Here is a 26,678-nt window from a genome sequence, read left to right as displayed (position 1 = left end):
GTTGGTGAGCAGATGCTTACCCACTAACTTGATTGGATATCAGAAATAGGCATCATGAAGCAGCAGGACTGAAACTCCTGGGGCTCAATGGTCCCAGAAAGCAATATCTGTCAGGTATAATGAGGCAAGCAGCTTTATTTCAAAATAAAGTTCTGTTTCTTCTTCACACTGTCAAGGCGTCTGTCCCTTACTTCTCACCTTATTTCTCACATTTCCTTGCTGTGCCTTCAGCAGTCAGACCGTGCTCTGGCAGGGTTTTGCAGATGTTCATTTCCTCTCTAGTGTCACTCAGTTACATATTTAATTTATTTTCATCCTGAAGTGCTGCCTAGAGCTTTTTGACATTTGAATTGTAAGAGACAGTAAGCTGTGATCTGCAGCTACTGATGTCATCCTTATCTGGTATCATCCCATCTTATCTGGGTAGTGGAGACATCAAAAGTGCACTGGAAAAGGAGCGTATTTACTCCTTTACGTCCCAACATGCAAACTACGCTCAGCCTTTTAGTATTTAGATTAATCTATGAAATATGAAATGTCACAGGATATTCCTCACCGGCCTGGCAGAGTGGGCTGAAAAGCTAACAGCAGCGTACAGGCCTTAACGGAGCCAGTTTGGCCCGGGAGCGTCCTCACGGAGGAGGAAGGAGAAGATGTAGTGCCCAAAACCCTGGGGCGCGAGGGGCGGCTGGGGAAGGCGAGGGGCGGCAGGGTGGGGGGGGACACGCCAAGGTGGCAGGCGGTGCCCGCCTGTGCCACGTCCGCCTGTGCCACGTCTGCCTGTGCAGGAGCACGTCGGGACCTCCCGGGCTGCGAGCACGGGGGCAGCTCGAGGCACCTCGTGGAGCTCAGAGAGCAGCTAAAGAGGCCGGCCAAGCTGAGGGGAAGGGCAAAGAAGAGAAGTTGATTGCCTGAGAGGGCGAAATTACAATACGGTCGCTGAGAGTCGTGACTGAAGCATGTAGGAGCCTTGCGTTGATTTGAGGATCTCTTGCAGCGTGTGAGCGTGAACCCCTTTTCTTACCAAACAGCCGTCGCGTGCCGCATTAGCTGCATGTCAGACTTTCAGGGCAAGCATGATTTAAGCAAAACATAGCAGTGCAGATGCAGATGCTTGCTTTTTTGATCCTAAAAATGGGAGTTTATGAAGACGCCGTGCTGAAGTGCCACCTCTTTCTCGGCGAGCGAGGCCGTGGCGCTGGCGGCACGGCTTACCTAAGCACAGCGTTTTTTCATTCTAAGTCAGAGCAGTGCTAAAGAGGAAGTGATGATCTAGTTGTTTGGCCTCACCATATCCTGTGTTCAGAATCATTTTCATTTCTACTTATCTGCAAATGTTAATGGAATGTCCACAGATCTTTTCTTGGTTTCTATGGTAAAAGAAAGAGAGTGTGAAACTGTGCGTCAAAACCACTGCATCATCTGCATCATCCTGTGCTTTTCACGAGAAGACCCCTGGCACCGGAGGAGTCATCTGTGGTATTGCTTGTATGCCAACTGACATTTAGTAAATTTTGATCCCTGTCAGATTCACATCTTGAAACACATTCTTGCATATTACAAGCTGTAAGGCTTACTTGTCCACTTTTATAATTACACAGTAATGACAAGGTTTATCAAAACAGCTCAGCACAAATTACTTCCTCTCTGACTCTGAAGCAATCAGACTTTTGCTGGAATTAGCTGTGAAACTTTGGAAATAATTCTTTTTAAGGTTTAAGTTTCCAAATTACTCAGCACTAAAACCTCCCGGTCCCCCGTGTACACATGCAGGGAGCCTAGCAGGGTGCAAATGTTCGGGGAACTGTGCCAGTGAGCGGTCACGTGGCGGCAGCAGCTAACGCGCTGCGCCTTTCCGCAGCCCGGGGAAAGCGGCAGTGTTCCCCCCGAGCGAGCAGCCGGGTCTCACGGCGGGCTGGGGCGGCCCTCGCGCCAGAGGAGCAGCTCTCATGCAGTGTATCTCCCTGGAAAAGGGAAATTCGGGGGACACGTGGTCAGAGGTATTAGCCGAGCTGTCTCATAACCATGCAGTCACCCAATCCTTTGCCTGTGAAAAGCGCAGCGCCTTAACGTGGCGGGGCCGGTGGCATTGGGGAACGTCACTCTGTCACTGTCTGCCGGCAGAGCCTCGGGGATCTCAGATGAAGAGTCGGGAGGTTTGGGGGTGTTTCTGCACTCTGGCAGGTCTTGCTCCTGACGCTGCGCTCTACCACTGGCAAATAATAACTGGCTGAAATTGTTATATCTCATTTCTCAAAGCAACACTTCTTCGGTACGGTTTTGCACATGTCCTGAGAGAATAAAAGTGCAGATCAGAGTTTGAGAAATATGCCTGCATCGTGAAAAAAAGGCATCATTTAGGAGGCATCCTGTCTGATGCAGACTTTTCTTTGGGCAGCTCCAGTGAAAATCCCCTGACCTCAAGTTACATTTTCTTCTTCCGCTGGAGTGAATCTCTGAAGAAACCTTCTTTTACAGAGACAGATATGTTGGAAAAGCATCACTAGTATGGTCCCAGTCAGGAAAGAAAACCGGGAGTTATATAACGCCCAACTTCCCTACGGAAATCTGCTTATGTGGGCAGGTATCTGGAAGTCTAGATTGGCTCAGCTCTGCGGTACTTTACACTATGTTACTGAGCTGTTTCAAAGACAAATTTTATGAATAGAGATCAAAGTGTTTAAGAGGACTGTTAGCAAACATGACCACTTGTGCAAATATCCGTGAACCTCCCTTCAATAGCCGTTCTGTAGTTCCAGAGGCTGTCAGGGCATGTAATGATTGTAATAAATGTTGTATTTGCTTTTGTTTCAGCTGGCTTTGACCAGTAAATTTGGCTGATTACTTCCATTGTTATTTTTGCTTAGAAGACAATTATAGTGTTATCATTAAAAAAGCCACTCTTCTTACACATTTCTATGGACTGGCCTTGAAATTCAGAACTCACTCTCCTAGTTCATATGATTTTTTAAGTTATTTTTATTCTCACCTGTATTCTTTTCCTTCGTTTCATGCTCCTCTTGAATGCTGTGTTTCCCGATACTTATCTTTGTGTTTGTCTGAGAAAAAAGACAAAAAATTTTGAGACCTTCCCTGCCTGCTGAGTAATCTTGTCAGAGGTTTAAATTATAGCGCACACCAAGAAAATGCTGCCTTTTAGCTGACGAGCCTCTGTTGTTATGGCTGGATTATAACTGCACGCAGGAGCAGGATACTCCTGTGGCTCTGAGATTATATTCCAGCAACATAACAGCTCGCACAGGAATCCAAGGAAGCTTCTTGTGTGCTTGTGTAAATATGCCGCAGATAGAGTCGGCCGCATCTGTATTTGGTCTACTTGTGGGAAACAAAAGGATAAATATAAACTGTCCCATCTCTGTTGTGGGTCCAACATGCAGGACTCATCAAAGTACATCGATGGACCAGTGCCAGTAAAATCCACACTGGGTCTTTGCTGCAGGTTGTGACATGGCCAGCAGGACAGGGACAGCCAAAAATCAGCTGCTTTATGTGGCATATTTCCCTAGGAAAGAGGGTATTTTTTGAAAATAAATGGTGAATGAAGTTAGTGCTGGTCAAACCACCGGCATGTGGGCAGAGACAGTCGCAAACCGTAAAGGTCAGGAATCTGCTGGGAATCCTGTGCTGTACTGTTTTGTTGAAAACGATACAAGTTTAAGGTATCTGCATGTGCGAGTGTGACTTGGAAGACTAACCTAAAGCTTTGCTGGCCGCAGAACTACACTGGACGCCACTGCACGCCTTCTGTAAGCAGAGGGGGAGGTTTTGACTTGCTTCATAACCAGATGACAAAAAATAAGTTAACATTTCTTCAGATCAACATAAAGAGAGAGCATTTGAGACAGGTAGGACACGTTCACTCAGGTTGGCCGGTGCACGTCAGTTAGCACCATTACTTTTGCAAAAAAAAAAAAAACCCAACTGTGAAGGGCTTAGGACCCCCATGAGCTATGCCTGCAGGGTCTGATGTATCCTACAGGTGAAAACACAGTATTGCCTGCCGTATTGGTTTCCAGTTTGGTGGTTTGGTGACTGTATCGAAGGGGTCCGTTCAGGGTGTTTGGGAAAAGCAGGCCTTATTCAATAGACTGACATTTGCCCTACAGAGAGTCAGAACCTCCACTGGAAAATGCTTGCGGTCCACAAGTTGCACACGTTTCGAAGAGGTGTTCTGATACTGTACTGTGATATTGTGATATCACACCGGTGTTGTACTTTATTGTGCATGGTTGTACAATATTCTGGTATTGTGTACGGCGATCTACACTGTTCTTGAGAAGAAGTGACCTCACTTCCTGACTCATCATCACTGCAGTTATCCTTATTGAGCTTTTCCATACAGAACCCTTTTAAATGCACTGACCAAACCAATTTGCCCCAATTTGTGAGATTTTACAATTTGGATTAAGGTGATCTGGGGCTGTATGCAATAACTCTGAGCAGGCTGTAATTCAGTAGATAAGCATGTTCTCTCTTATGTTCCTTTTTGTTTTACAGGTTGTTACTTTGTGGTATAGAGCTCCTGAAGTTTTGCTTCAGTCCAGCTATGCAACGCCAGTGGATCTTTGGAGCGTTGGCTGCATTTTTGCAGAAATGTTCCGTCGTAAGTAAGTAACGTTGCTTTATTTTCTTTCTTTTTGCCTTGAAATTTGAAAAAAATGTGCAGCAATGCCTGATACAATACATTGGATCATTTTTATATTGCAGAGGACTGATAGGATGTTTTATTTACAGCACAAAATGTAAATGCCCATTGTAAATTCCTGCTTGTTGCCGTCTTGGAGTCTTTCTTTTTTTTTTTTTTTTTTGATGGGAGTCTCCCTCAGCTCCTAGTAAAGCCTATATATTGTTATATTCCTGTTACACATGAATCCAGGTGTAGATAAATACGGGCTAGAGGGGCTGTTGATTACTTTGAATACAGCTGAATTCTGGAAAGAATTTACTTGGCGGAAGGAAGTGCACAGTGTTTAGCAGTCTTCTTGCTCTGGATTTTGTGCATTAGAGCACCAGATGTTTGCTCGTCGTCCTCTTTTGGCATATTTGAGATCTGGAAAGTCACTGCAATGTTAATTTCTAGAAATGGAGGGAGGAATTTTTGAAGAATAAGCTATTTTGACAAAGTGTAGGGTGACAGAGGTAGTAAAATGTAGTCAAAGAAAACAGATATAAGACTTCTCTTTTTTTGGCTGATTCAATTAATTTAGCTATCAATCAGAACTATTTTGGTGTAAAATATTACAGCTGGGTGCATCTGAGTTATGACTGGGAGAGGCACGCTTATGTTCTGGTCTCTCTGCCTAGAAGTGGAAGCTAATAGGGAGGTTTTACTCTGTAGGGTGTGGAGAGGAGCAACCCCCAAAGAACCTTGACAAGGTAAATCTATCTCAATATCAGCCCACTCACGTGCATCTGTCTTGGTTGAGATTACTGCAAAAAGTGTATGTTGTGATTATCTAGTTTATAGTGATTCCCATAGAGAAACTGTACATATCATTTTGCAACAGCTACTGTAAAATTAAAGAATATGCATAAAAAAAATGTGGAAAAAAATGATACAATGAGTAGTCTAAAAATCAAAGCAGGTATAACTTAAAAGAAGTTGCCATTCTGCAAGGGCCTTGAGAAACAAGTATTTAGTATCAGCAGACTGAGATGACTTTATGTAATGTGAAGTTCAAAATGGTAACTAGAGTCTTGCAAAAGAACTTTGGGATTCTACTGCTTATTAATGTTAGTATATGGAAAAATCATTTTTCTTGGGCTTCTTGCCTGGTCAAATGGCCTGGGTAGGATTATTACACTCCACCCTCTCTGTGTCTGACTCAGAAATGAGGTCAGAAAACGAGAGAAAAGAAGCATATGGATTTTAGGAGTATCAATTAAGCCTGCCATTGCCAACTTTTAAAGATTTAGTCTTATCCCATGTAGTGCCAGATTCACAATGGCATTAAACCTTTTTTTTTCTGATTTAAATTGCAGTCAACAATTTCATTTTAGCGTTTGCAATAAGAGTAAAGCAGGACAAACAACCGTACAGAGAACTTTATTATATGCTCAAAACTCTATTTTGTCTCATCTAATTGTCAGTATTCCTACAGGTGAGAAGTATTGCCATACACAAGCACCACCAATTGAATTTTATTTTTCCTATTATGACATATGAGCCTCACTTCTCTCCAAATCCCCAGATCCAATACAGTAAATTAAATAAGGGACAATTAAATTCTCTACTTAAATGCAAATATTACATTAATATTACCAAATTTGAGATTTTTTTTAATGGAAATGAGATCTGACTTGAAGCAGAGTTTGATAAAACCAGGACTTCTATTATCGTTGCCAAATGCAGGGTCAGTCTGACATTCTCAGTCCTAAGTTTGGGAGACAGTCAAAAGCTGCAGAGGTCAGGAATCTGCCAAGTCTGTATGTACTATGTTGTTTCATTGCAAACAATATGACTTTCAGATACTTCGGTATACACGCATGATTTGGAAGACTAATATAAAGCCTCATTGCCGTAAAGCTACAGTGAACAGCACTGAGTGGTATCTCCATGGACGGTTGTATTGGGTTATTTTGCAATACTCTCTGTGCGATATATGTTGTCTTTCTGATTTTCTTGATGAATTGCAAAAGAAAACCCATGTTACTGTGACCTTGGTAGCAATAAACTGTAAGATTTTGCAAACTCCATGGATTATTTCCAAAAGATTGAATAAATGGAACAGCTATTTCTGCTGGAAAATGGTGGTGCCCTTGGGTAATCACCCGTCTGCTTTTCAACTGGTGTTGATAGGATAAGAATATGAGAATGCAGCTAAAGCTTAGAAGTGGATGTTAGTTCGACATTAAGACAGTGTTTTCTCTTTACGGTATTACTGAGTGCTTGTTTCCTTCTTTCCTTACTTCATTTTACTTTCTCTCGGAATGATTTGAAAGCTCTGTTGTTTTTAACAAATGCAATGAGATTCCTCTGGACCTTTTTTATTACGGCGCATTCACTGGAACTGGAAATAAAATGCTACCCAACACCCCTACACTTATCAGAATGCTGTTTATGCCGTGCAGAGGATCGGCAGTGGTTATACAGATTTGTGCCAATGCAGTCAGCATTGTGTAGGGTCGGGCAAGTTACCTACTACTTTGCTACATGCCAGAAAGCTTTTGATTATTGATAGTCACTGAGTGACATTTCATTCTCACAGCCTTCACGCTGGCCCATACGTTTCTGTATTCTAGACTATTCTATTCCTCTGTTCTAGACTACTCTATGTGGGAGTACTAGGGGAGGGAGGTGAGCCCTGCAGGAATGGTCCAGTACGCCTGTGTTACAGATTGCTCTATCCTGAACAGGGAGCACCTCATTTGGTTTAAATCACCCTTAAGGCAAACCAGTTTAAGACAAATGCAAACAAAGTATTTTTTTTAAAAAATACATCCAAAATAAGCAATACTGTGTGAAGGAATTCATAAAGACACAAAAAATAAAATAAATAATAAACCTTTCTCTAGCTACACCTAGAGTAAATTTGAAGGTTTCTCTTATCCTGCCTGATAAAGCTAGCCAAATGATACTTCGCAGTTGAGGACTCTAGTTCTTCTGAAATCTGAGGTTTGAGTAAAGTCATAGCTTTAATTATAGCTGTGCACATTTTGATTAAACATGTACATTTCAAATGCACATTAAACATGCACATTTTAATTATGGTGCAGATCTGCGAGCTTCTACATTATTGTATGTATACATACTTCCACCTTAGCCTGCAGTCTGTGGTCATGAAGGTTGGGCGTATGTGGGTGCACGATGGCTGTATCCTGAAACCCCTCTCATGTTTCCCCAGGATCCCTACTATACTTAAAATCAGCAAGAAATTGCTCAGTAGCCAGGTACATGGGTTATGTAAGCAGAGAGTATTTTGCTCTGTGCATACTTGTCTGTCCATGTGCGCTGCTCATGAGAACAGCATCAAATGAAGGAATACGTGAAAATTCCCGTATATGATAGTTTCAGTTTTTAAATCTTCCATCTAGTTAAACAGGTTGCAGTCACTTCTAGCTGAGTTTGGGTGGACTGTCCTTAGCTAACTAAACTGTAAATGGATTTGTTCCAGTGACTCCAATTTTTTCTGACTGAAAGCTATGGTTCATTGATCGTAATAACTAGTAAGGAAAATTATAAGGTGCACTAGTGCTTGCTACAGTATCACAGAATCCATCAGAGATACAGCTGGCAGGACTGACAGGGACCCAAAGGCATGGAGATGCCCACTGGCACACTAAGATTAGCAACTTTCATGTCTTGTCTCAGTCAACAGCCGGTATTGAGCCTCCTGCATTAATCTCGTGTATATAGCTGTAGAAAGTACTGTCAAGTAATATGATTAGGTAAAAATAAGCATTATTTATAAAAAGGCTGCACTCCGAGGCTGAGTATTCTTCTGGCCGGTGGGAAAGGGCCTCATGCCTCCAATCTTCAGCAAATTAAAATTATTATCTCCATGCCCTTAGCTTCATCCAACCATGCAGAAAATTAATTTCCATTAATTCCATGTGAACTTGTACTGAGAATGTCCATGCACCAGCTCCATGGTGTTTCAATCAGTCTGCTGTTGGTAAGATCATCAGTCCCACAAAACTGGCCCTAATAGCGTGAGGTTATTATTTATTCATTTTTAAATTTTAAATCATGCTTTTAGTTGGTTGTCTCATTTTTCAGCTTCCTCCACCGGCCCCTAACATACGTGAGACAGTTATTGCAATGCCAACTGTGTCCGAAAGCTGTAGCAGCAGATAAGAGAAGCGTGACTACTAAAACACCTGCCATAGGATAAGTTCTGTGGTGAGCAAAAACAAGATAGATAAACAAGCTATAACAGTAGAAGTCATCTTTATAATGGTATGAATGTGTCCAGTTAGAGGAGTTATACCATTGTGTGCAGACAAGCCATGAGCCCAGGACTTTGTTGCTCTTGATAATGTACAAAGTTGTGATAAAATCAAAGCTTAGAACCTTAGTATGGTAACGAGGCTGTGATATGAGAACTGGATTGGGACCTACAGGCTCCCTTTAGTCACGAACAAGACATTTAACAGTTAAGTTAAAAAAAAAAAAAAACTAGCAAAACATTCATATTCTTTCTTAGATACAGTGTTTTCCAGTATAGAATAATTGTAACAAATCCTTCACAGTCAAATCTGGTAAGTATTCAACTTCCCAGACAAGTGATAGGTTATCATTTCAATCTGCAATGCAGCAGCCAGATCCATTGCATGTACTCTTTCTATTTCTGCTCCAGAAGTAAGTGCTAGAATAACAGTCTGTGGAAGGAGACAGGTCACCCACTTCACCATCAGATTGCACACCCCTTTCTGAGCGAGAGAAGAACGGTGGGCATCAAAACCCTTGTGTCATTTACTGCCTCATGGAATAGAGGATGGTCTGGGGGGTTTTAGAAAAAATAAACAAATATAATGTGAGCACCTGCTTTTGAGCCAAAAACTGAAGCCAGATAGGAAAGTTTGAACTTCTATCGCTAAGTGAAAAGAATGGCTTTTTTTAGCTGCATCATGTGGTAGAGTCTTGGCTTCGCTGAAATCATTGTTGAAATTAACCCTGACTTCAAAGGGGACTGTAAACTACCCAGAAACAATTTGGTGTGGCAGAATGGCACAAAGCGTGGCAGAGCTAAACTCTGTTAATGTATATAGTGCAGCACTTAGCTGGAGTGTTCCTTCTGAAAGATGGTGTTGCAGACCGGCAAGGCGGAGAGAGCATAGCCTCGTCTTGGCTCCCATTCCCTTCTCTTCTTGCAGTGACCCTGTACAAGCTGTGCATTATCTTATCTAGGAAATAAACCTTCACGGTTAACTTCCCCAGGACTGTGAGACTTTCATTCAAAATAAGGATTGCAATGTATATGGGAGATACTATGAGCTGCCAGTTGCAGAGCTGATGCTGGTGTTCACAGCCTTTCTGCTCTGGCCTGCATGAGACTCCGGGTAGCAGAAGCTAAACTTGCAAGAATTTAGACCACTGTTAGTGTGATTATTGTTATCTGGCTGCCAAAGTATCACAGGAGGAAAGAGGTAGTTTCAAAGGAAATTAGATAGTCCATATGCGAGCTACTGTATGCATGTCCTTACCCAGAGCAGCAGGTCTATTCTCCAGTTTGTTACCGGTGGGCAAGTAAGTGATAACTCCTAACAGATCCTACAGGTTCTCCGCTGCTTTGAATGGGACAGGTGGCTTTTATCTCAGGAGAGATCTGCAGTCCAGTTAGTCCTTGAGTCTGGTCTTCAAACTAGCATCATTTTGGTTGTGCACTCATTTGGTTTGAATTAGCTGTTCTTATGGGTGCTAATCTCTCACAGATGTAGTCCTTTAAGGTTGCACTTTGAAAAAATTAGGTATACATTTGGCAACATATGTTCAACAGCAGAACCACAGACTCTAAACTGCCTAAGCATGTTCTTCGTCTGGAGAGTGAAGAAGTAGAGAGGACAGTGAACTTTGGGGGAAGAGGTTCATAGGAGTTCTGCTGTTGCAGAGAACTGCTTGGAAATTCACAGCACTACGTCCTCTACTCTAGATGTATGTTAGGTGAGCCACTCCTTGTTATTGACTGTCTTGCTGCTGAACACCCTTGAGGAATATACAATGAATTTGTAACTTTCTAAATGCATACCTGCCTGGAGGATTTATACGTATTAAGAGACCTTCAATTCAAACTATGCAACAGTATGTCATCACTTTAAAAATGTTTTTCATTAATCTCACTGGATTATTCAAAGCATTAGAGGTGCAGAAACATTTGTTTGAAACCTGTGATCAACGGTGAAGTATCGTATACTGGAACATTAGCAACAAAATACTGTGCAGCTTAATATGGAGCTTCTTTTTCTCAGACCAGTCCATGTTCTTGTCATAGGCCAAGTGTATCAGTGCAGGCAAAGGTGTGACTGAAGAGTCTGTGGCTTGGGCAGGACCAGGAGGAAGGAGAGACCACATATTCCTCTGCAGTACTGTTAATGAAACTCTGTCTCAAATTGAAACCCATGGGAAAACTTACGATTTATGTAGGGTAGGAATATATGGAAAAGTTACCACAATTTCTGTAGCGTAGGATTATATTCTCTGGCTTTTTTACGGTGATCTTTAGTAACAGTTGTTTGGCACACTATTGTGATCTTGTTCACCAAACTGTGTTTTTAACTTCTTCCTGTGTGGACAGACATTACAGATGAAATCCTGGTCATATTGAACACAAGAGAAAGAAACCTCTGATTAGTAGGGATGAAAACTTCAATATAATTTTACCCCTTTGTGCATACAACAGTAGTACCATGAACAGAGTCTGGAAAGATCTACCAGAGACGTATCAGTACTAACGTGTACAGATTTGTAAGGCATATTTCTGTGACATTGTTTTGTTTCATATCACATGCTTTTAATTCTTTGTCGGTTGTATTCCTGTGCTCTAGCATACCTGAGCATTTGCTCCTCACTGTTTTAGGTGGGCACTGTAGATGTGCAGCAGTTGGAATATTTCACTTTGCCTACTAGATCCTGTATCTCTTCATATGGTCAAGTTTCTATCTTTTTTCAGCTCTAAGTCACATGTTTTTGCGCTCCCTTCTCCTATTTTCATCATGTTTCTGAAATGCCTTTCCAAAGAAGAGAGAGAAGAGACCAGTAAGATGTCTTTCAATCTTCTAAATACTGAAAAGAGTAAAGAAATCGATGGAGCAGGAAGGGAATCTATGAAAGAAAAAAAGAGGGGGAGCGGGAAAGAAGTATAACTGGGTATTGGGAGGGAAGGAGTAATAAAGCCAAAACAATGCAGACATCTAGGCAAAAGGCACCTAAGGAGTACATCTACGAATGCTGCTTGTAAGCGGGGTTTTCCCTGTAAGCTGGGCAAACTTCGTAAATGTGGTTTAAGAAAGAACTGTTCCCTTTATCACACAGCAATTTTAAACACAGACTTTGCAATCATATTATCTGGTGTTTTCCAGTGAACCTTAAACCAACGTATCTAGTGGACCAAGAGCTCAAAAACATAATCATTCACTTGTCTGCCTGCTCTCAGTTAGATTTTGGTAGCAGGAAAATTAAAACAACAGTGCCTTCTTCCTTTTTTCTTCTTTGTTGTTGTTTTAACAAGCAAAGGTAGATGTTGCCGCTTATAACTGTAAAAGCTGCACAGCTTGATTTGCAACCTTTGAACAAAGGTACTGTACAGTTTTGGCCTGAGTTTGTTTTTGCCATTTTTGGAAATTATCTTGTTTTGTTACAAGAATGATTTAAGTTGCAAGTGCCATAAAAGTTCACCACAGTCCAGACCAACTGCGCTGGGAGAAGGTTCGTTCCTTGGAAAGATCTTGTCAGTGTTCAAAATTCTGTGCTTTGCACTTTTCCTCCTTTATTCTTCTGCCATTCATGTGCATATGGGTGTGTGGGAGGCTGATGGTTTTTCCAAACCAGACCTAATAAAATAGGATTTTTCCTTCCTCCCCAGATAGGTGGCCAGCCTATTACAGACTTTTTTTTTAAGCGTTTCTTAAGCTGAATGGACCCAAGCCACAATTTAGCATAGTGACCTTGGTGATCTGACAGAACAACAGTGACATATTGCTCAAAACTTTACTAACAAAGGCAGGCAGACTGCACTTGTTCGTGTCATTTTAGTTTTCTGATAAGCAGGATTGTTTTCTGTGTAATCCTAAGTCGGTGGCAGAACTCCTGTTGGCAGAGGACAAACGCACATTAATAGAGAGAAGGGCAAACGGTCAGAACAATACCAATAATTACTGTGTACGAAAAAGGTAAGAGATTTCAGGACAGCATCACCTCATTAAAAATAAGGTACCTCATTGTTTTTTAGCTCACATTTTCCTTCGAGCCTTTTCTGGCTGATATCATTTTAAGCGTCTACAGCTGGGCTGACTGATAGCCGTTGGTCGAATCCAGTAACTGTATCAGTCTGTGGTTGGAGATGAGTGGTAAGCGAGTGCCAGGCCATTCAGTTGTGGTTTTCCTCCTAGTTTCCAGCCATGCCAGACTTTCAGTGAGAGGAATAGATCTGTTGGTAAGGGAAACCGTTGATAAACCATAGAAACCAAAAACTGTCATTACCCGTGACCAAAAGGCAGAAGGGAACCGTGAGGCAGGGGTGAGGAGAGCATTAGAAACGGCGTTAGCTGACAGAGCTTAGTCTGAGTGTCCAGTTCCGGTGTAGTACTGGCCCCGGTGAGGCTGGGGGCTCGCGATGGGGTGGCCCCGGGCCGGGCAGCTGGCATTCGCACGCTGGTGAAGCCCAGCAGGAGCTCACCAGGGACCTCGGTCCTGGGAGGGTTCCTGGTGAGCTCCTTCACATGCGGATGGTGCAGCACTAGTTTGAGATCCTCCAGAACATGTCATCTCATTTTATTAGAGGGCTGATGTTCCAGGCTGTGACAACGTAGATCTCGCCTGGCCAGAGGTCAGAGGAAAAGATACTACTCCTGACCTTTCCTTGTGGCTGGAAGAAAGACTGCAAAATACCAGTCGTGATGTAGATGTTTGTAAGTGCTTAGTATTAACCTCGTGACACTTGTAATTTGGGAGTGCGACCGGCAGCAGAAATACCTGCTCCCCAGATGCTGAGCTGCGCTCGGCACGGCTCTCGGCGGCTCAGCGTGGAGCTGCGCCGCCTCTGTCGGCCTCTGTCTGCTGGAGCTACGCGAGGGCAAACGCACTGCCGGCGTAAGCCAGGGCAACCTGAGGGCTGCTTGAATTACACCCCGGCTGCACATGGCTTGGGAGGGGGTCACGCTACCAGCCAGAGAATGGGGGAAACGCAGCAGAGTTGTATCCGGCCGCAGCTCTGAGCTAAGGAGCGGGCGAGCTGTACGCTGCCCAAAGCCTCTGCTTTTGAAAGAGTCTGCTGGCCATTTCACACAGCTTCCCTCTTCGGGAGCTTGGCCGAGGGCGGCTTTGCTTTTTGCCCGGAGTTTGGCTGAGGGAAGCTCTGCGCACTTTTGTTTGACTCCTAACAGGACTAAACATTGTTTCAATTTACTTTTCCCTTCCACAAGGAAATGCCTACGAAAAGGTATTTAAGCTCCAAGTTGGTGTGCGGGATCTTTTCCTGGACACTGGTACGCTCCAGAGAGAGGGGAGAAAGGCGAGATTATAACCACGGCTCAAGTCACTGAGCCTCTAAGTGTGTGTTTTTTCAAACCAGGTGTCTAGGCGGAGAATTTGATCTAGGCCGTTTCACCGCGTTTTCTGCATTCAGTTGTTCAGAAAAGAAGTCTAATAATTGGCTGCCGTTGATCAGTCATAAGTACAGGGTGTAATAGTTCAGAAGTACATAGGACAAGGCTGTCTCACATTTGTGATTTTCTTTTTCGAGAGCTTTGCACTAGCGCTTCTGCATATGTAGGTGCCCACCAAAGCTGTTAGATGTTCTTTACATCTAAAAAAAATCGTGAATTTGCCCAAGAGCGGTGGAAAGTGCACCTAAAGGAACAGGCGACAGCAGGAGTTCGAAAACATCTAAGGACAGCTGAGCAAACCTAACAACTTTCTGAAGCTTTATGCTACCTTGTACCAAGTAAATAGTTGCCTGCCAGACCAGAGCTCAAAATGTCCAAGAAAAAGCAATAAGAAATTTGATATTTAGATTTGTGGAAGCACATTTCCCCGCGGGAACTGCAGGGCCCGGAGGCGGCTCCGCACGCCCTTTGCGGAAACGCTTACCTGCGCCGCCGGATTCAGACCGCTGCGGAGCGCGTGGCAGCCGGCCTGCGACTAGTCTGCAGGTGTCAAAGAGCCGCGTGGAGTTATAATTTGGGGAGGCAGGGGATGGGAGAAGGGATGTGGACGTGGCCTCTCCCGTGCACGTGCGCGGGCTGCTGGGGAGCAGCATGCAGGTAGCTGCGCTGCCTCCACCATGGATCCTCCCGGCCCCTGTGCACAAAGAGCTGGAGAAGGGGCCTGGCAGGAGATGGCTTATGCCAGTTTCTGTCCCTTCCTCTTCCTCTAAAGCCACAGTTCGCCCTGCGATACAAATACACGTGCTGTTGCTGTGCCTCTCGTATTTGTTTTGTGCAACGCCTGTGGCACAGCCTCATGTCTCCAGCTGCAGCTGCGCTGGCCACGCACAAGCGAGGGCATGGGAGACACGGCCACCGTGGTCCCCTGGCTCTGCTGGAGGACAGAGCCAGGGCACGACAAGTCAAGCGCTCCAATGTCAGCATGTGACGTGCCTGGCTGCCCGCTTAGGCTGTCTGCATGCTTCACTTTGCGGTCTTTGAGGAAACAGTCGTCTGTCTCTGCATGAGCAAACCATATGACTTCTTCCAGAAATTCATGCATAATACACGCTGCTTTCCTTTTATAGATGTACTGAACACATATTGTCCGGAAGCAATGCTAACACAGTCTCTGATGCAGTATTTCTTCTTTTGCTTAAATATTCTCCATATTCATGGCTTCTCTCCTAAGGTATCCAGGCTTGTCAATAATAAGTGCTTTTGGAATATAGACATTCATCAGATAGGAATTTCATCCAAGGGACTGCTTTATTTACACTGATTTATTCAACCAAGCTAGAATAAATTGGCATGAAGATTCAGTTAGTATTGATTTTGGCTGAGTCTGAATCAGTAACTAAATCAGATGAATGACTCAGTCTGCAGTATCATCCAGAATTTGACCAATTATTGTCAATTAACAGATGATTTTTATTAGATTATGTCCATGAAACATTTTTATTATTATATCAGTACAGCATACATGCTGTTCTATACAACTGAATAATTTTTAAAGTGCTCTTTATATCCAAATAATTGGAGTTCAAGCTTTCAGCATCTAAACAAATATACGTAGCAGGGATTTTTCAGTAATGTTACTTTTTATAGCTTTTAAATCAAGCCTAGCAGTAATGAATCATGCTCTGCTGCTATAAGAATGAAAACACTGAGTTACAACTCGAAGACATCAGACCCTTTTAGTAATGAAAGAGTATATATATAAAGCCAGAACTCTCTCCTAGCTGAGTGTCCTACCCACTGAGATACAGAAACAGGCTAGCTTGCTTCTTTCCTGCCTGGGCATCCGTTTTCCTTTACTGGTAAATAATTGCCAAAGGAGAGGGTCGTCTCCTAGATCTTTTAAGAAGGCTAATGGTGAGGGCACTTTCCTGGGAAGTGAGAGCAGCATTTAAAGAGGGCCCCGAATAAAGACTTCAAGGGGGTTTGGTTAACACTCCAGCCATGGTTGTGTAAAAAGCAAGGCATAAAATGGTTTACTGTGGCAGGAAGATTTTGCTCAGTTATTCGCTTACTTCCGAAGAGGATTCTGGATTCTGAGCAACTCTGTGCTTCTTTTGATATGCCCACAGGTCAAATACATGTCTGTGCTTAATGTCTGCTGTGGCCTTTTTCCAGAGCTCTTGGCAGCTCCCTGTGTGCGTTTTTGTAAATTGCTTTTCAGAAAAGACGGCCGAGTCCGTCTGGGACTTGGGGAACTCCTAGCAGGGGATGCAGAGGTGGTGAGCAGCGTGTGGCGCGTGGATTGAAAAGCTCAAGGGCCAGGGTGCCGCAAGCAGTGACAGGTGTTCAGCGCTATTCATTCTGCAGAGATAAAGAGTTTTATACTATTCCCATTAAAAGAATGTCAAAAAACAATGGGGTTGTGCCACTGACAACACGGAAGTGGGCTATTTTTTCAGTAATGGTGGAGTACTGGCAGCAAGAGTAGGGTAAAAATTGTCCCACAATTCATCTCTGAAGCTTTGAAACACAAGTAAAACTCTGCGGTGTGATGTATTCACGTAAATGCTACACCGGCAGAGGGGAGCATGGCGTCTGGGCGGTGTTGTCACCTAGAAGGTCTGGTTTTGTTTTTGTTTTTGTTTTTTCTTTCCTATAGGAAGTTAACTTACTCTTTCTTTTGGTTGGGAAAATGGGAGAGAATGATTTAATGCGGAATCAGTAACAGATGAACAGGATAAATAACGGCAGAGCTCCCGAAAAGGGACTAGGCAATACCGTATACTTACGTGGGCCAGTGCATGTACAACTTGCAGCTTGTGCAGCCTGAGTAAAAGTGCATTGCCTGGGAGAAAGCGTTACTTAGGGCAAAATTATATTTAGGTTAACTGGCCTTTGAAAACTATATCAGTTTTCCTTGTATGGTTGCTATAAATACTTTTCACCTTTAACGCTTATCTCAACTTTTTCTACAGGTGTTTATTAATTCACTGTAAGCCAGCACAGCTGCTACAAATTAAATTTTTTTTTTCACGCCATCCTTCTGATCCACTTTCATGTCTTTTGAGGCTCCATCTCCACAGCTGGAGAAAAGTCTGAAGTTGAAATTTCACCTCTGCTCACATAACAGTTTGTTGTTTAGTACTGAAAATGTTTTCCTGGCCTTTCTTGTCGGAAGGGTTGTAATCCCCTTTCAGAGATTCTTTTCTGACCAACAGTATTTTATTACAGCTGAAGGTGATGCGAGGTATTAGTTTGCAGGGGGAGGGTTCTTCTGATGTTTCAGGTTTGTCTGAAAACCTTTGGGGAGGCTTAGTGCAACAGGTGCCGTTAACACCTAATAGGGGTAACAGAAGTGATCATAGCCCAAAGCATGCATTCGGTGCCACCTAGGAGTAGCTCAAGCCCTATTGTAGAGACAACCCAAGGATCCTCTCTTAGTCTGTAGTGCTTTCCCAAAGAAGAAAACCATTTTTCTTGGATTTTATTCTGTACCGAAAATTTGATCATCTAGATTTTGTAAAACATTTTCAATGTGATGGTTCCTTTCGGATGTGGAAGTCTGACATCTTTTGGATCTCCCATTCCTACAGCCTCCAAGAGTGCCAATGCCCAGCCTCTTACCTCGCTGTCACCTCTGTCACCTCACCACTACAGATGACGGAAAAGGTTTTGTCTTTTGTGTTTTGTTTTTTTCCCCTGGTCTTTACGCTTCCCAGCTCTAAAATTTAAAAAAATATCAGACTAGTAGTTTAGTCAAAGAGATGTGCCGTTTTATGTGTAATCCATAATGATGGATCTAACATGTCATTTATACCGGTTCTCCCTGCTCAAGATTTTATATTACACATTTAAGACTGTAAGCTCTTTTATCTGTAGGGCATGCTTTAGTCTGTGAAGCTCCTTGCTTAGCCTAGAAAACTCTGGAAAATATACTTTGAAGTTATTTACTTAGTATCTTTGAGCGGACTGAATGAACCAGTATGTGTAGTATGTGAATTAGTTTTGCATTAATTTGCTTCTCCTGTTGATTTAGAAGAATCCTGTTGCTTACCCTGATGGTAGGTCCTTCACTGCAAAAACGCTTAAAATGTAGCATGAAAGAGCACCTTCATGGTGACATGACCAGCTCTAATTAAAATTGTGGGATGCTATCTGCTAGATTTGTAACTGAGAAGTAACTTATGAGCTGAAAAGATGTGAAAATGCAAAGAGTGCTGGGAAACAGCTCTGGCATGCTCTGGAAGAAGGATTTTGATCCTTTCAGGGTCTGCGCTGCCTGTGCGTAGCGCTCTGCAAACCGGCTCTGCCTGTTGCTTCAGTGGGTGAACTGCAGAGGAAGGAGCTCTCTCAGCTCCTACCCAGCCATGCAGGACAGCCTTCATCTAATCTTAAATTCCGTTACTCCCTTTAAACCCTAAAACGCAGTTGCACAAGAACAACAAAGAAGCGTGGCAGTTTTTGAGAGCGCCAGTTTAAAAAGGGGATATGAAAGAGGCTCATGAGAAAGAAGGGAATACAGACAACTAAGTAAGTGATCATGGGAAGAGCACAACCATATTGTATTTGTCATACCAGTAGTTCTGTCTGGATGCTGAAAAAATGCAGAAGCCTGCAGTTTAGCTATATAATTAAACTTGAAACTGCTGACTTGATGAGACAGATGTAGTTTAACTCTGTGCAGTGATGGGGTATTTAACACACAAATAGTTAAATCGTATTGCTGGTGAGAACTGTCAGTACAAATGAGAGGAATGCTTCTGTGTCTCCTCTAAGCAGAAACCATACATTTTTTTAGCCTTTCCCTTTTTCCAAGGTCAGTTGTGTATGTATTTCCAGAACTTGCTTCAGATGTTGGGACAGTTTTCAAAATGCCACTGTTGTATCAAGCTCACAGAGCTGAGATAACTATTCTAAAAGCCCTGGTGAAATAAACCTACAAATCTTCTGCAGAAGCAAATGTCCACAGATAAGAGAACTGTGACGTACATGCTTAGGGAATAAGTGAAGGACGTTCAACCTAGCAAGGCTCTTCCATTAAAAAAAAAAAAAGTTAAACGATGAATACTGAAATGGTTCTGCCCAGGAGCAGACGAGATCTGCCCATGTTAGAGCATATTATGGTTGAAGATAAAATCTGCACTCACCTCACTTTTTGTTTTTATCAGGTAGGCTATATCCTTCTGTTGAAAGGCCTTTTTTTTCTTATGAGAGGCTGTGAAACCGGAGCTTCCTTAGCTGATCCTGGGGTCACTGATGCCTGCGGTAGTGCTCCCTTTGAATGCAGCGGTGGGGGATGAGGCCCTTCATTCTGCTCCAAGGCCACCTGGGACCTTGAAACACAATGCTTATATAAAAAGCATCACGCAGATGATAAGCACCCACAATAAGGTCTTCCTTTGCCCAGTTTCTAAAGGAGCTTTGCGAACGCTTTTTTTTTCCTCTCTTCTTCATTTAAGCTCTTTCTCTTGCTCCTTGCTGTATTTTGAATGAACTGAATCCACGCAGGGGCTGGCCCTGCTTTGCTCATAAAGGTGCACATGGTGCCTCTGGTTGGTTTCCCTTTTACTAATGTTTCCTTTTCAGTTAGATATTCAAAGGGAACGTGCATGTGCCTTTGCAAATTTCTTGTGATTAGTCCCTTCACAGTTCTGGCTCTTCACAGGTTGCCAACCTGTGTTTTAAAAACCCTCAGGAAGTTCAGCATCTCCATGTGATAAAAGCACTGGTGACAGAGCAGTGCAAACTTTCCCCGACGAACACCCACTCCAGGGAACTCTCATCCGATGAGCAAACTTAACCCAAAAGGAGATGTCCAAATTTATACCCCTTTTAAAGTGCCCTGTCTTACTATTAATGTTATTTTCCATCTTGCCTTTTACCTCCCTTTGGACACCATTGGCTTGCAGCTCCCAGCCACGTTTGTAAACAGCGTCAGCCCCAGACGCGAATGGTGTCCAGCAGGGTCACTGAGCTGCCGGCTGCATCTTTCTGCTCCTGGCTCATATCTGCAGGGTACGCGCGGCTCAGAAAGCATCCTTTCTCCGTTCAGGCGGGACGCCGTCACGTTTCCTAGGAATAGTCTGTGCGTACATGTTATCTTCATTTTTGGAATTCATCTTAAATAACGGGAGTAAATTCAACACGCTATAGCACTGGCAATTTGCAGCTGCTTTTCAGAAACCACCGGTTTTCCTTTCTCTGCCACTGCCTATCAGATGAAACTCATCAATTTCATGAGGCTCTTCTGAGAATATATTAATAATTAGTGTAATTCTTTTGATACACTAGCTCTGATTTGGATACTAGTTTAATACTGATGCAGCCCCGATAATCTTAAGAGATGTTACCCATAACTGTGGTACTATCCTACTTGAAGAATGATACGTTTGGGGTAAAAAGTTTGGGTCTGTTAAAGACTAAAATGAGAAACTCAAGATAGCTGAGCAGTTTCCTCTCACGTTTTAGCTGAGCGCTTAAGCACCATATATTTCCTCAGTCCTAGTGTTTATCCTTGTCATCTTTCTTATACGCAGGAGAAGAGAAGGTATGTTTCTTAAAAGTCTTGAGCAACTTGTGATCAAGTATAATAAGCTCTACATGAAGTAACTTCTTCCCTGTGCTGTGTCTGGCACTCACTCACACAGAGATATTAAAGGGAGAGGAGAGGGAGAAGTACAAAAAATGTTACGTTTGAAATGAGAACTCCGAGTTGCACAACAACGGAGGCAAGTTGCTTGTGACTGGAAGTGGGTAACTGTCCAGAGCATGCAATGTTGTCAGCCGGGCCTGCTTGTAGAATAAAGTTTTGTACTGTCCCGCATTCTCTTACGAACCAGAAATGGCAAGGACCTTCATCTCTAAGTAGGGATACGTCTTTTTTCCTTACATTTTGCTTTAGTTTCCCTTTTCATGCCTGCAGTACAGACATGTCCAGGGGAGCTGTCAAGGAGAAGCAGCGGTGGAAACACGAGTGAGGAATCAGCTCAGAAATAATCCCTCTGAATAAAGGTTTCCACAGGACAGTCCAGATCGTGTTATTTCAAGTCATCTCATAGTTTTAGTTTTACGTCTTATTTATTTTTAATTCTAAAAATGAAAATATTTTCTTCATAACAAGTAACTGAGAATCTGACAAAATTATTTGCCAGCTATTCGCATTTTGTAATATGAAAAGAAAAAAAAAAAGCATAATTTAAATATATCTCTGAGTCACAGACTATGTAGCTTGGCAGGTTTCCCGTGGCACGATGCAGAATTCCTTGGCAAATGTTTCTTGGCTTTAGTTTTTTAGTTTCTTCACTGTCACCTTGTTGCTCTTTCACACACACACATACAAACAGCAAAACTTAACGATTACAACCTTACCAACATCTAAAATTCTTTGTTCCACTTCCATAAACTGCTTCTATATTCTTTCTGTTTACATTTTTTTCTCCACTATGTCAAGTTGCCATGGACTTTCTCTTTCACCGCCTCCCCCATCTTGCCTCTCTTGTGCCTTCAGAGGAGCAGCTACCTGCTCTGAAGTTGCTGCTGCTCTCGCCAGCGCTTCTACTCGCTGCCTTTTCAGCCTTATGTGCCCAAGAGAGTGAGTTGTACCTTCCCCAACCGTGACACTCTTCTGATTTTATGCAGTTCTTACATGACTTCGCTGCATCCATTTGGATTGCCGATATACCGACTTTTCACCCAGAGTATTGTATATATTCAAGTCAGCAATCAAGAGATTGTCTTTATTGTTTTCCTGTGATAACAAGGAAGGTGATGGGATTCCCAGCTGCTGTTGTCACCACACTGAGCAAATGGGCTAGTGGACAGACTCCACGTAACTGTTTTGGAAGTTATTTCTTACGTATCTGACTCCTTGTCTAGCCTTGCAGGCAATTGTACTGGCAACTCTGGAATTGTCTCCATGGCTTTGTAATATGTTTGGATTAGAAAGAGAATTTCTTCACTCCTTTTTTTCCCATCATCATTACTGTTTTCATTTTTCCGTCTTCATTACTATTTTCCTTTACCTAAGATTTCTTCCATCCATCTATTTTATCTATAGTTTAATTACTCAGTGTCAAAAATTGAAAGGTAATTTCCACTCAGAACGGCACTAATTGGTCCAAAATGTCTGTCACCATCAAGGAGCCTGCAGAAAACTTTTCCTGTGCCTCACTCCATGTGGTGGTGTTGTTATTTTTTCCTTGTGTCTAAACTGCAGTATAGACTACAGCAGCCTTTCTCAGTGTCTTTAATTCCAGCCTTTGTGAAAATTCAGACGTTTGTTACGATATCTTCCAGACCCTCTGTGCTTTGTGGACCACAAGCTGAAAGTAAAGTCTAGAAGTAATCTGCCCAGTTTACAGTTAAACCTCATTTATCTCTTAGGGGTCACTGCATTGTGATTGTATACACTACTTTTAGAATTGCTTTGGCATGTAATGGAGTTGCACCAGGGATGAATTTTTTTCATAGAGACTTGCTTAGGAAATGTTTATATCTCAGTTTTTACTGAGTAGCACAGACATGAAACAAAACAGCTATAAAATAGAGTACTTAACCTTTCAGACACCGATATCCAGTTCAGATAGACAGAATATGCAATGTAGGTGAAAGAGAGAGCATGAGACAACAACGTGAGCTGAGTATACTCCTTTGGACAAGATAAAAGAGAAATCTAATTTGTTCAGCTGCGTATAAGCCTGAGAGCCTTTCAGCCAGAAGATTAGTGGTGTAAGTCCTTCTAAATTGTAAGCAGATGCTAACTTGTTCAGGATTTGTGTGGTTTTACGTTGCACCTTTATGTCGTGACCTGTATTTTTATTTCAGTATTATATTTATCTTTGTGTTGTATCTCCATATAAAAAGGTAGCTAGATTTATCTTGTGAAAATAGTCACAATACAGATTCATAGCTAATGTCCATTTAACTGTGTAGCTTCACATTCTGTGCCTCAGGAAGCAGTACTAGTTCCAGTAGAGCTCCACATTTTCAAAAATACATGCTCTTTGACTTAGAAAGAATTTATTTTAGCAGGACAGAATAATGATGTTGTACCTCCAATTCATTTTTTATCTGTAGGCTAAGGGCATTCTGGTCCTGCATGGGAAATAAATGGCTTTTCCCTCCGTTCAGCGGACATTGTTCAAGAGGGAGTGGGTAAAAGTCCAGCTCCAAGGCCTGGAGAAGGAATGATCAAACAAGGTGGACACCTGCAGATCACTTCTAACACTTCTTCGCTCTCTAAAAGATCAAAAAAACCAAAACCAACAGAAGTAGGGATGTGTGGGAGCGTGACAACATTTGAGACTTCTTGAGCAAACAGAAATTAAATTGCTCTTATCTGCACTGTAATTCTTTTCATCCCACCTTCTTCCCTGACGTATGCATTTTGAGACAGCAATGGTATGGGAGCCCTCGAAGCATGGATTTTGTAGTAGGCAAAGTCAGGGAAGGTTGAGAAGATCAAGGAACCATTGAGAAGGTTAGGGATAGCCCCTAGCACCAGATGCTCCCTCTTTCCTGAGACACACTTACACAAAGATTTTAGGAGTTCTTTGAAGTCAGGGGACAGACTTGCATCTGCTGCCACACAAGGCAAATCCAGCTCCATGCCTTTCCCTAGGAAAAAAAAAAAAAGAATGCTACAAAATGAAACTCTCAGAGTTTAACCAGTCTTACAGAGATTATCCTCACAGAGGAGAGGCTATATCCTCGAGTAAGGACTTCTGGATTCAGTTTGCGTAAATAAACTTCAGGGAGTGAGTGGGTGAGTGAGTCAAGTGAAAGATACAGAGAACAAAGGTGAGGTTTTACTTTTTCATGGCTGTTGAGTATACTCCAAATTCAGTGGTACTGGCAGAGCTGATGTCCACCCTTAAGAATAGAATTTAAAAAAAATTGCTTAAGTTAAAAGTTCCCATATAAGGTGTACTGGACTTCCAGTGCTGGCAAGTCATTGCTAAAAAATAACTAGTGCCAAAACATGAGACGAGATCTTCATACAGCTGCTGCTGAAGTGGATCTACCTCCCCAGTCACCCATCCAATATTCCAATTGACCCAGCAGCCAAAATTGATGAGGCAAATTTCATTGCATTAGTGCCTATTCTAGAGTTGGCATTCTGTTGTAGTCATGATGGTGGGATGGATAGAAGTCTGAAAGCTGAATTAATAATGCTTTATTATGATGAGATATTAAAGTATGCTGGAAGGTCACCTTGTGTTGTGCAATTATATATCAAAATAATTTAAATTCTTGCTTCACCTCTTAGTAAGTCTAAGAGAACAGCAGCGATGGGAAAAACCTCTCTTAAAAATCCCAAGAATCATACTTGTTTTGGCATGACACTGCCTAAGGTGATTTGAGAGCAAGGCTGACTATGCCAAGCTTTCGCATTAACACAAGGATCAGCATACATTTTAAAACATTAGATCTGCTTCCCCTCTGCATGGATAGGATTATTTGATTGTGTACAATTCGTTAGTTTAAAGGGCCCTGATATTCTAATGCTGGAAGCCAAAACGAAATTCTCAAAGTAATGGAGAATATTGTGTGTTAATAATTTTAAGTGGTCATTCAAAAATTATCTAAGGTTGTCATATTATCTGACTTTGGAAGATATGGAATGTGTCTGCCACTACAGAAAACAGTAGGATTAAAGATACCGAACATTTTGAAAATCAGACTCAAAACTGAAAGCAGAAGTAGATGCTCAAGTTTGAGCGGAGTTAAGCTTTGCTGGGCTTTTTTAGAAGTCAGTATTGCTGGGTATCTTAAAGTTTAAAAGGTACAGAAACCTCTAAGTGTAAGTTGAAACAGTCTTGCCAAAGAGACTTCAATTAATAAATATAGCGTATTTCTGGGAATCAGTGCATACCATTATTTATCATTTATTTAAGAGTCAAAATAAGCAGTACTTTATGGACAAGTACTAAGCTCCCCCATCTCCCTGGTTCAAATTTGATGTCATATCGTTTCAGATCTAACTTGGCGAAATTGTTCTCTCAGTGGCCCTCTCCAAAGCAGTTTGCAGTGTAAGTTGATATGCAAACGTAAAGGAAATTAAATGCGTGTTTGGTTCATCAAAGATCTTCAGCATGTCTTCCAGTTATTGCTTTGCTCTTTTTTTGGTGGCAAAGATTTCTGTAGAGACTGTTGTGTCCAACTGAGATCTGTCATAGCACTCTGAACCTAACTGTCGTATTTGATGTGGACCTGCAAGATAGACAGTGGCATGGAGCTCTGCTCTCCCACTGCGAGTTGCAAGATGTTTTGCACTATTTTCCAGGAATTAACTCATATTTAGCAATAGGCATTGTAAATCCTGTGCCTGCTCCTGCAAATGGGCAATGAGAGGGGAAGGATTATCACTGGGTACTACTTGTTGTCCCAGCGCAGATAGGAGAGGTCGTCTTTTATGAAGCAGAACTGTGAAACGGTGTCTTTGGCGATCAGTGTTGTTAAGGGCCATTGTCAGAGAGAAGAAAGGGAGGATGCAGAGAGGGGCAGAAGAAATAACTTTTCTTGATAACCGAAGGCTACCAGTGAAAACTTGGGAATATACAGTGTTTGCCAAGTCACCGTGTTTCAGTTGAACAGTTTTGGAAACTGGAGCTGTAAGTTTACAGCACACAGTGCTCTGGAGAGCTGTGCTTCGGCAGAGAGGGCCAGCTTGGCTCTCAGTCGACCCACGAAACAGCTCAGTTTGCAGTGTGTCTGAATTGCACTTCTTACACTAACTACCATGTCTGCCCACATCTTACTGAACCAAAACGCTACGCAGCATTTGGGGGCTGATCTTCACAGGTGCCCTTATTCCTGGCCGGATCCTTGGTTATCCATCAGTAAGATGTTGGAATCGCTTTGCAGTTTACAGGTACAATCGCGCTGTCGATCACACCTTGCTGAACTACAGGCAAAGTTGGCAGTATAGCAAAGAAATCGGAGTTTCATGTTTTACTGTTTAGTCACTATGAGGTGATAGTATTTTACGAATGACAGTAGCAAAAATATATTAAATTGCACTTGGAAAAGAAAGAAATGTGTACCACTCTGAAAGTATTTTTAGTCGCTGTTTTTTTTTCTCAAAGCCTTTGGATGTTCTACCTATTAACTTGTTTCTTTCCTGAATATATCTTTATCTATGCAGCAGAAGTATTCCTCTCTTTCAAGGTAAATTCTGTACTGTTTCACACCCCCTTGTTTATAGACCTTCATAAATCTCCATTGTCATTTGTCTGATCTCCAAACTTAGGAGTACCTTTCCAGTACAATATACAAGGAATTTAATTTTCAACTTATATCCTTAATGATTCATTTTTGATTTTATTATATTAAAATGATTTGCATGACGTTCACGTAGTTTTTTTCTTTCTAACCAGCTCTCTTTGAGTATGTTC

The 26,678-nt window shown here is 42.3% G+C and overlaps 1 protein-coding gene across 5 annotated transcripts in view; it reads left to right on the top strand.

Annotated features, from left to right (window-relative positions):
* Nucleotides 1–26,678, top strand: part of CDK6 (cyclin dependent kinase 6) — a 141,617-nt gene that overhangs the window by 94,562 nt on the left and 20,377 nt on the right. For all 5 annotated transcript variants that reach the window (XM_068934836.1, XM_068934840.1, XM_068934839.1 and 2 more), the window contains one exon: nt 4,519–4,628. In XM_068934836.1, coding sequence (XP_068790937.1) covers nt 4,519–4,628 — 110 coding nt within the window. The remainder of the gene's footprint in view (nt 1–4,518; nt 4,629–26,678) is intronic.

Source organism: Struthio camelus, chromosome 2 (genome assembly GCF_040807025.1).
Source record: "Struthio camelus isolate bStrCam1 chromosome 2, bStrCam1.hap1, whole genome shotgun sequence".
NCBI lineage: Eukaryota > Metazoa > Chordata > Aves > Struthioniformes > Struthionidae > Struthio > Struthio camelus.
The sequence above is the reverse complement of the archived record's forward strand: the minus strand, read 5'-3'. Positions and strand labels throughout refer to the sequence as shown.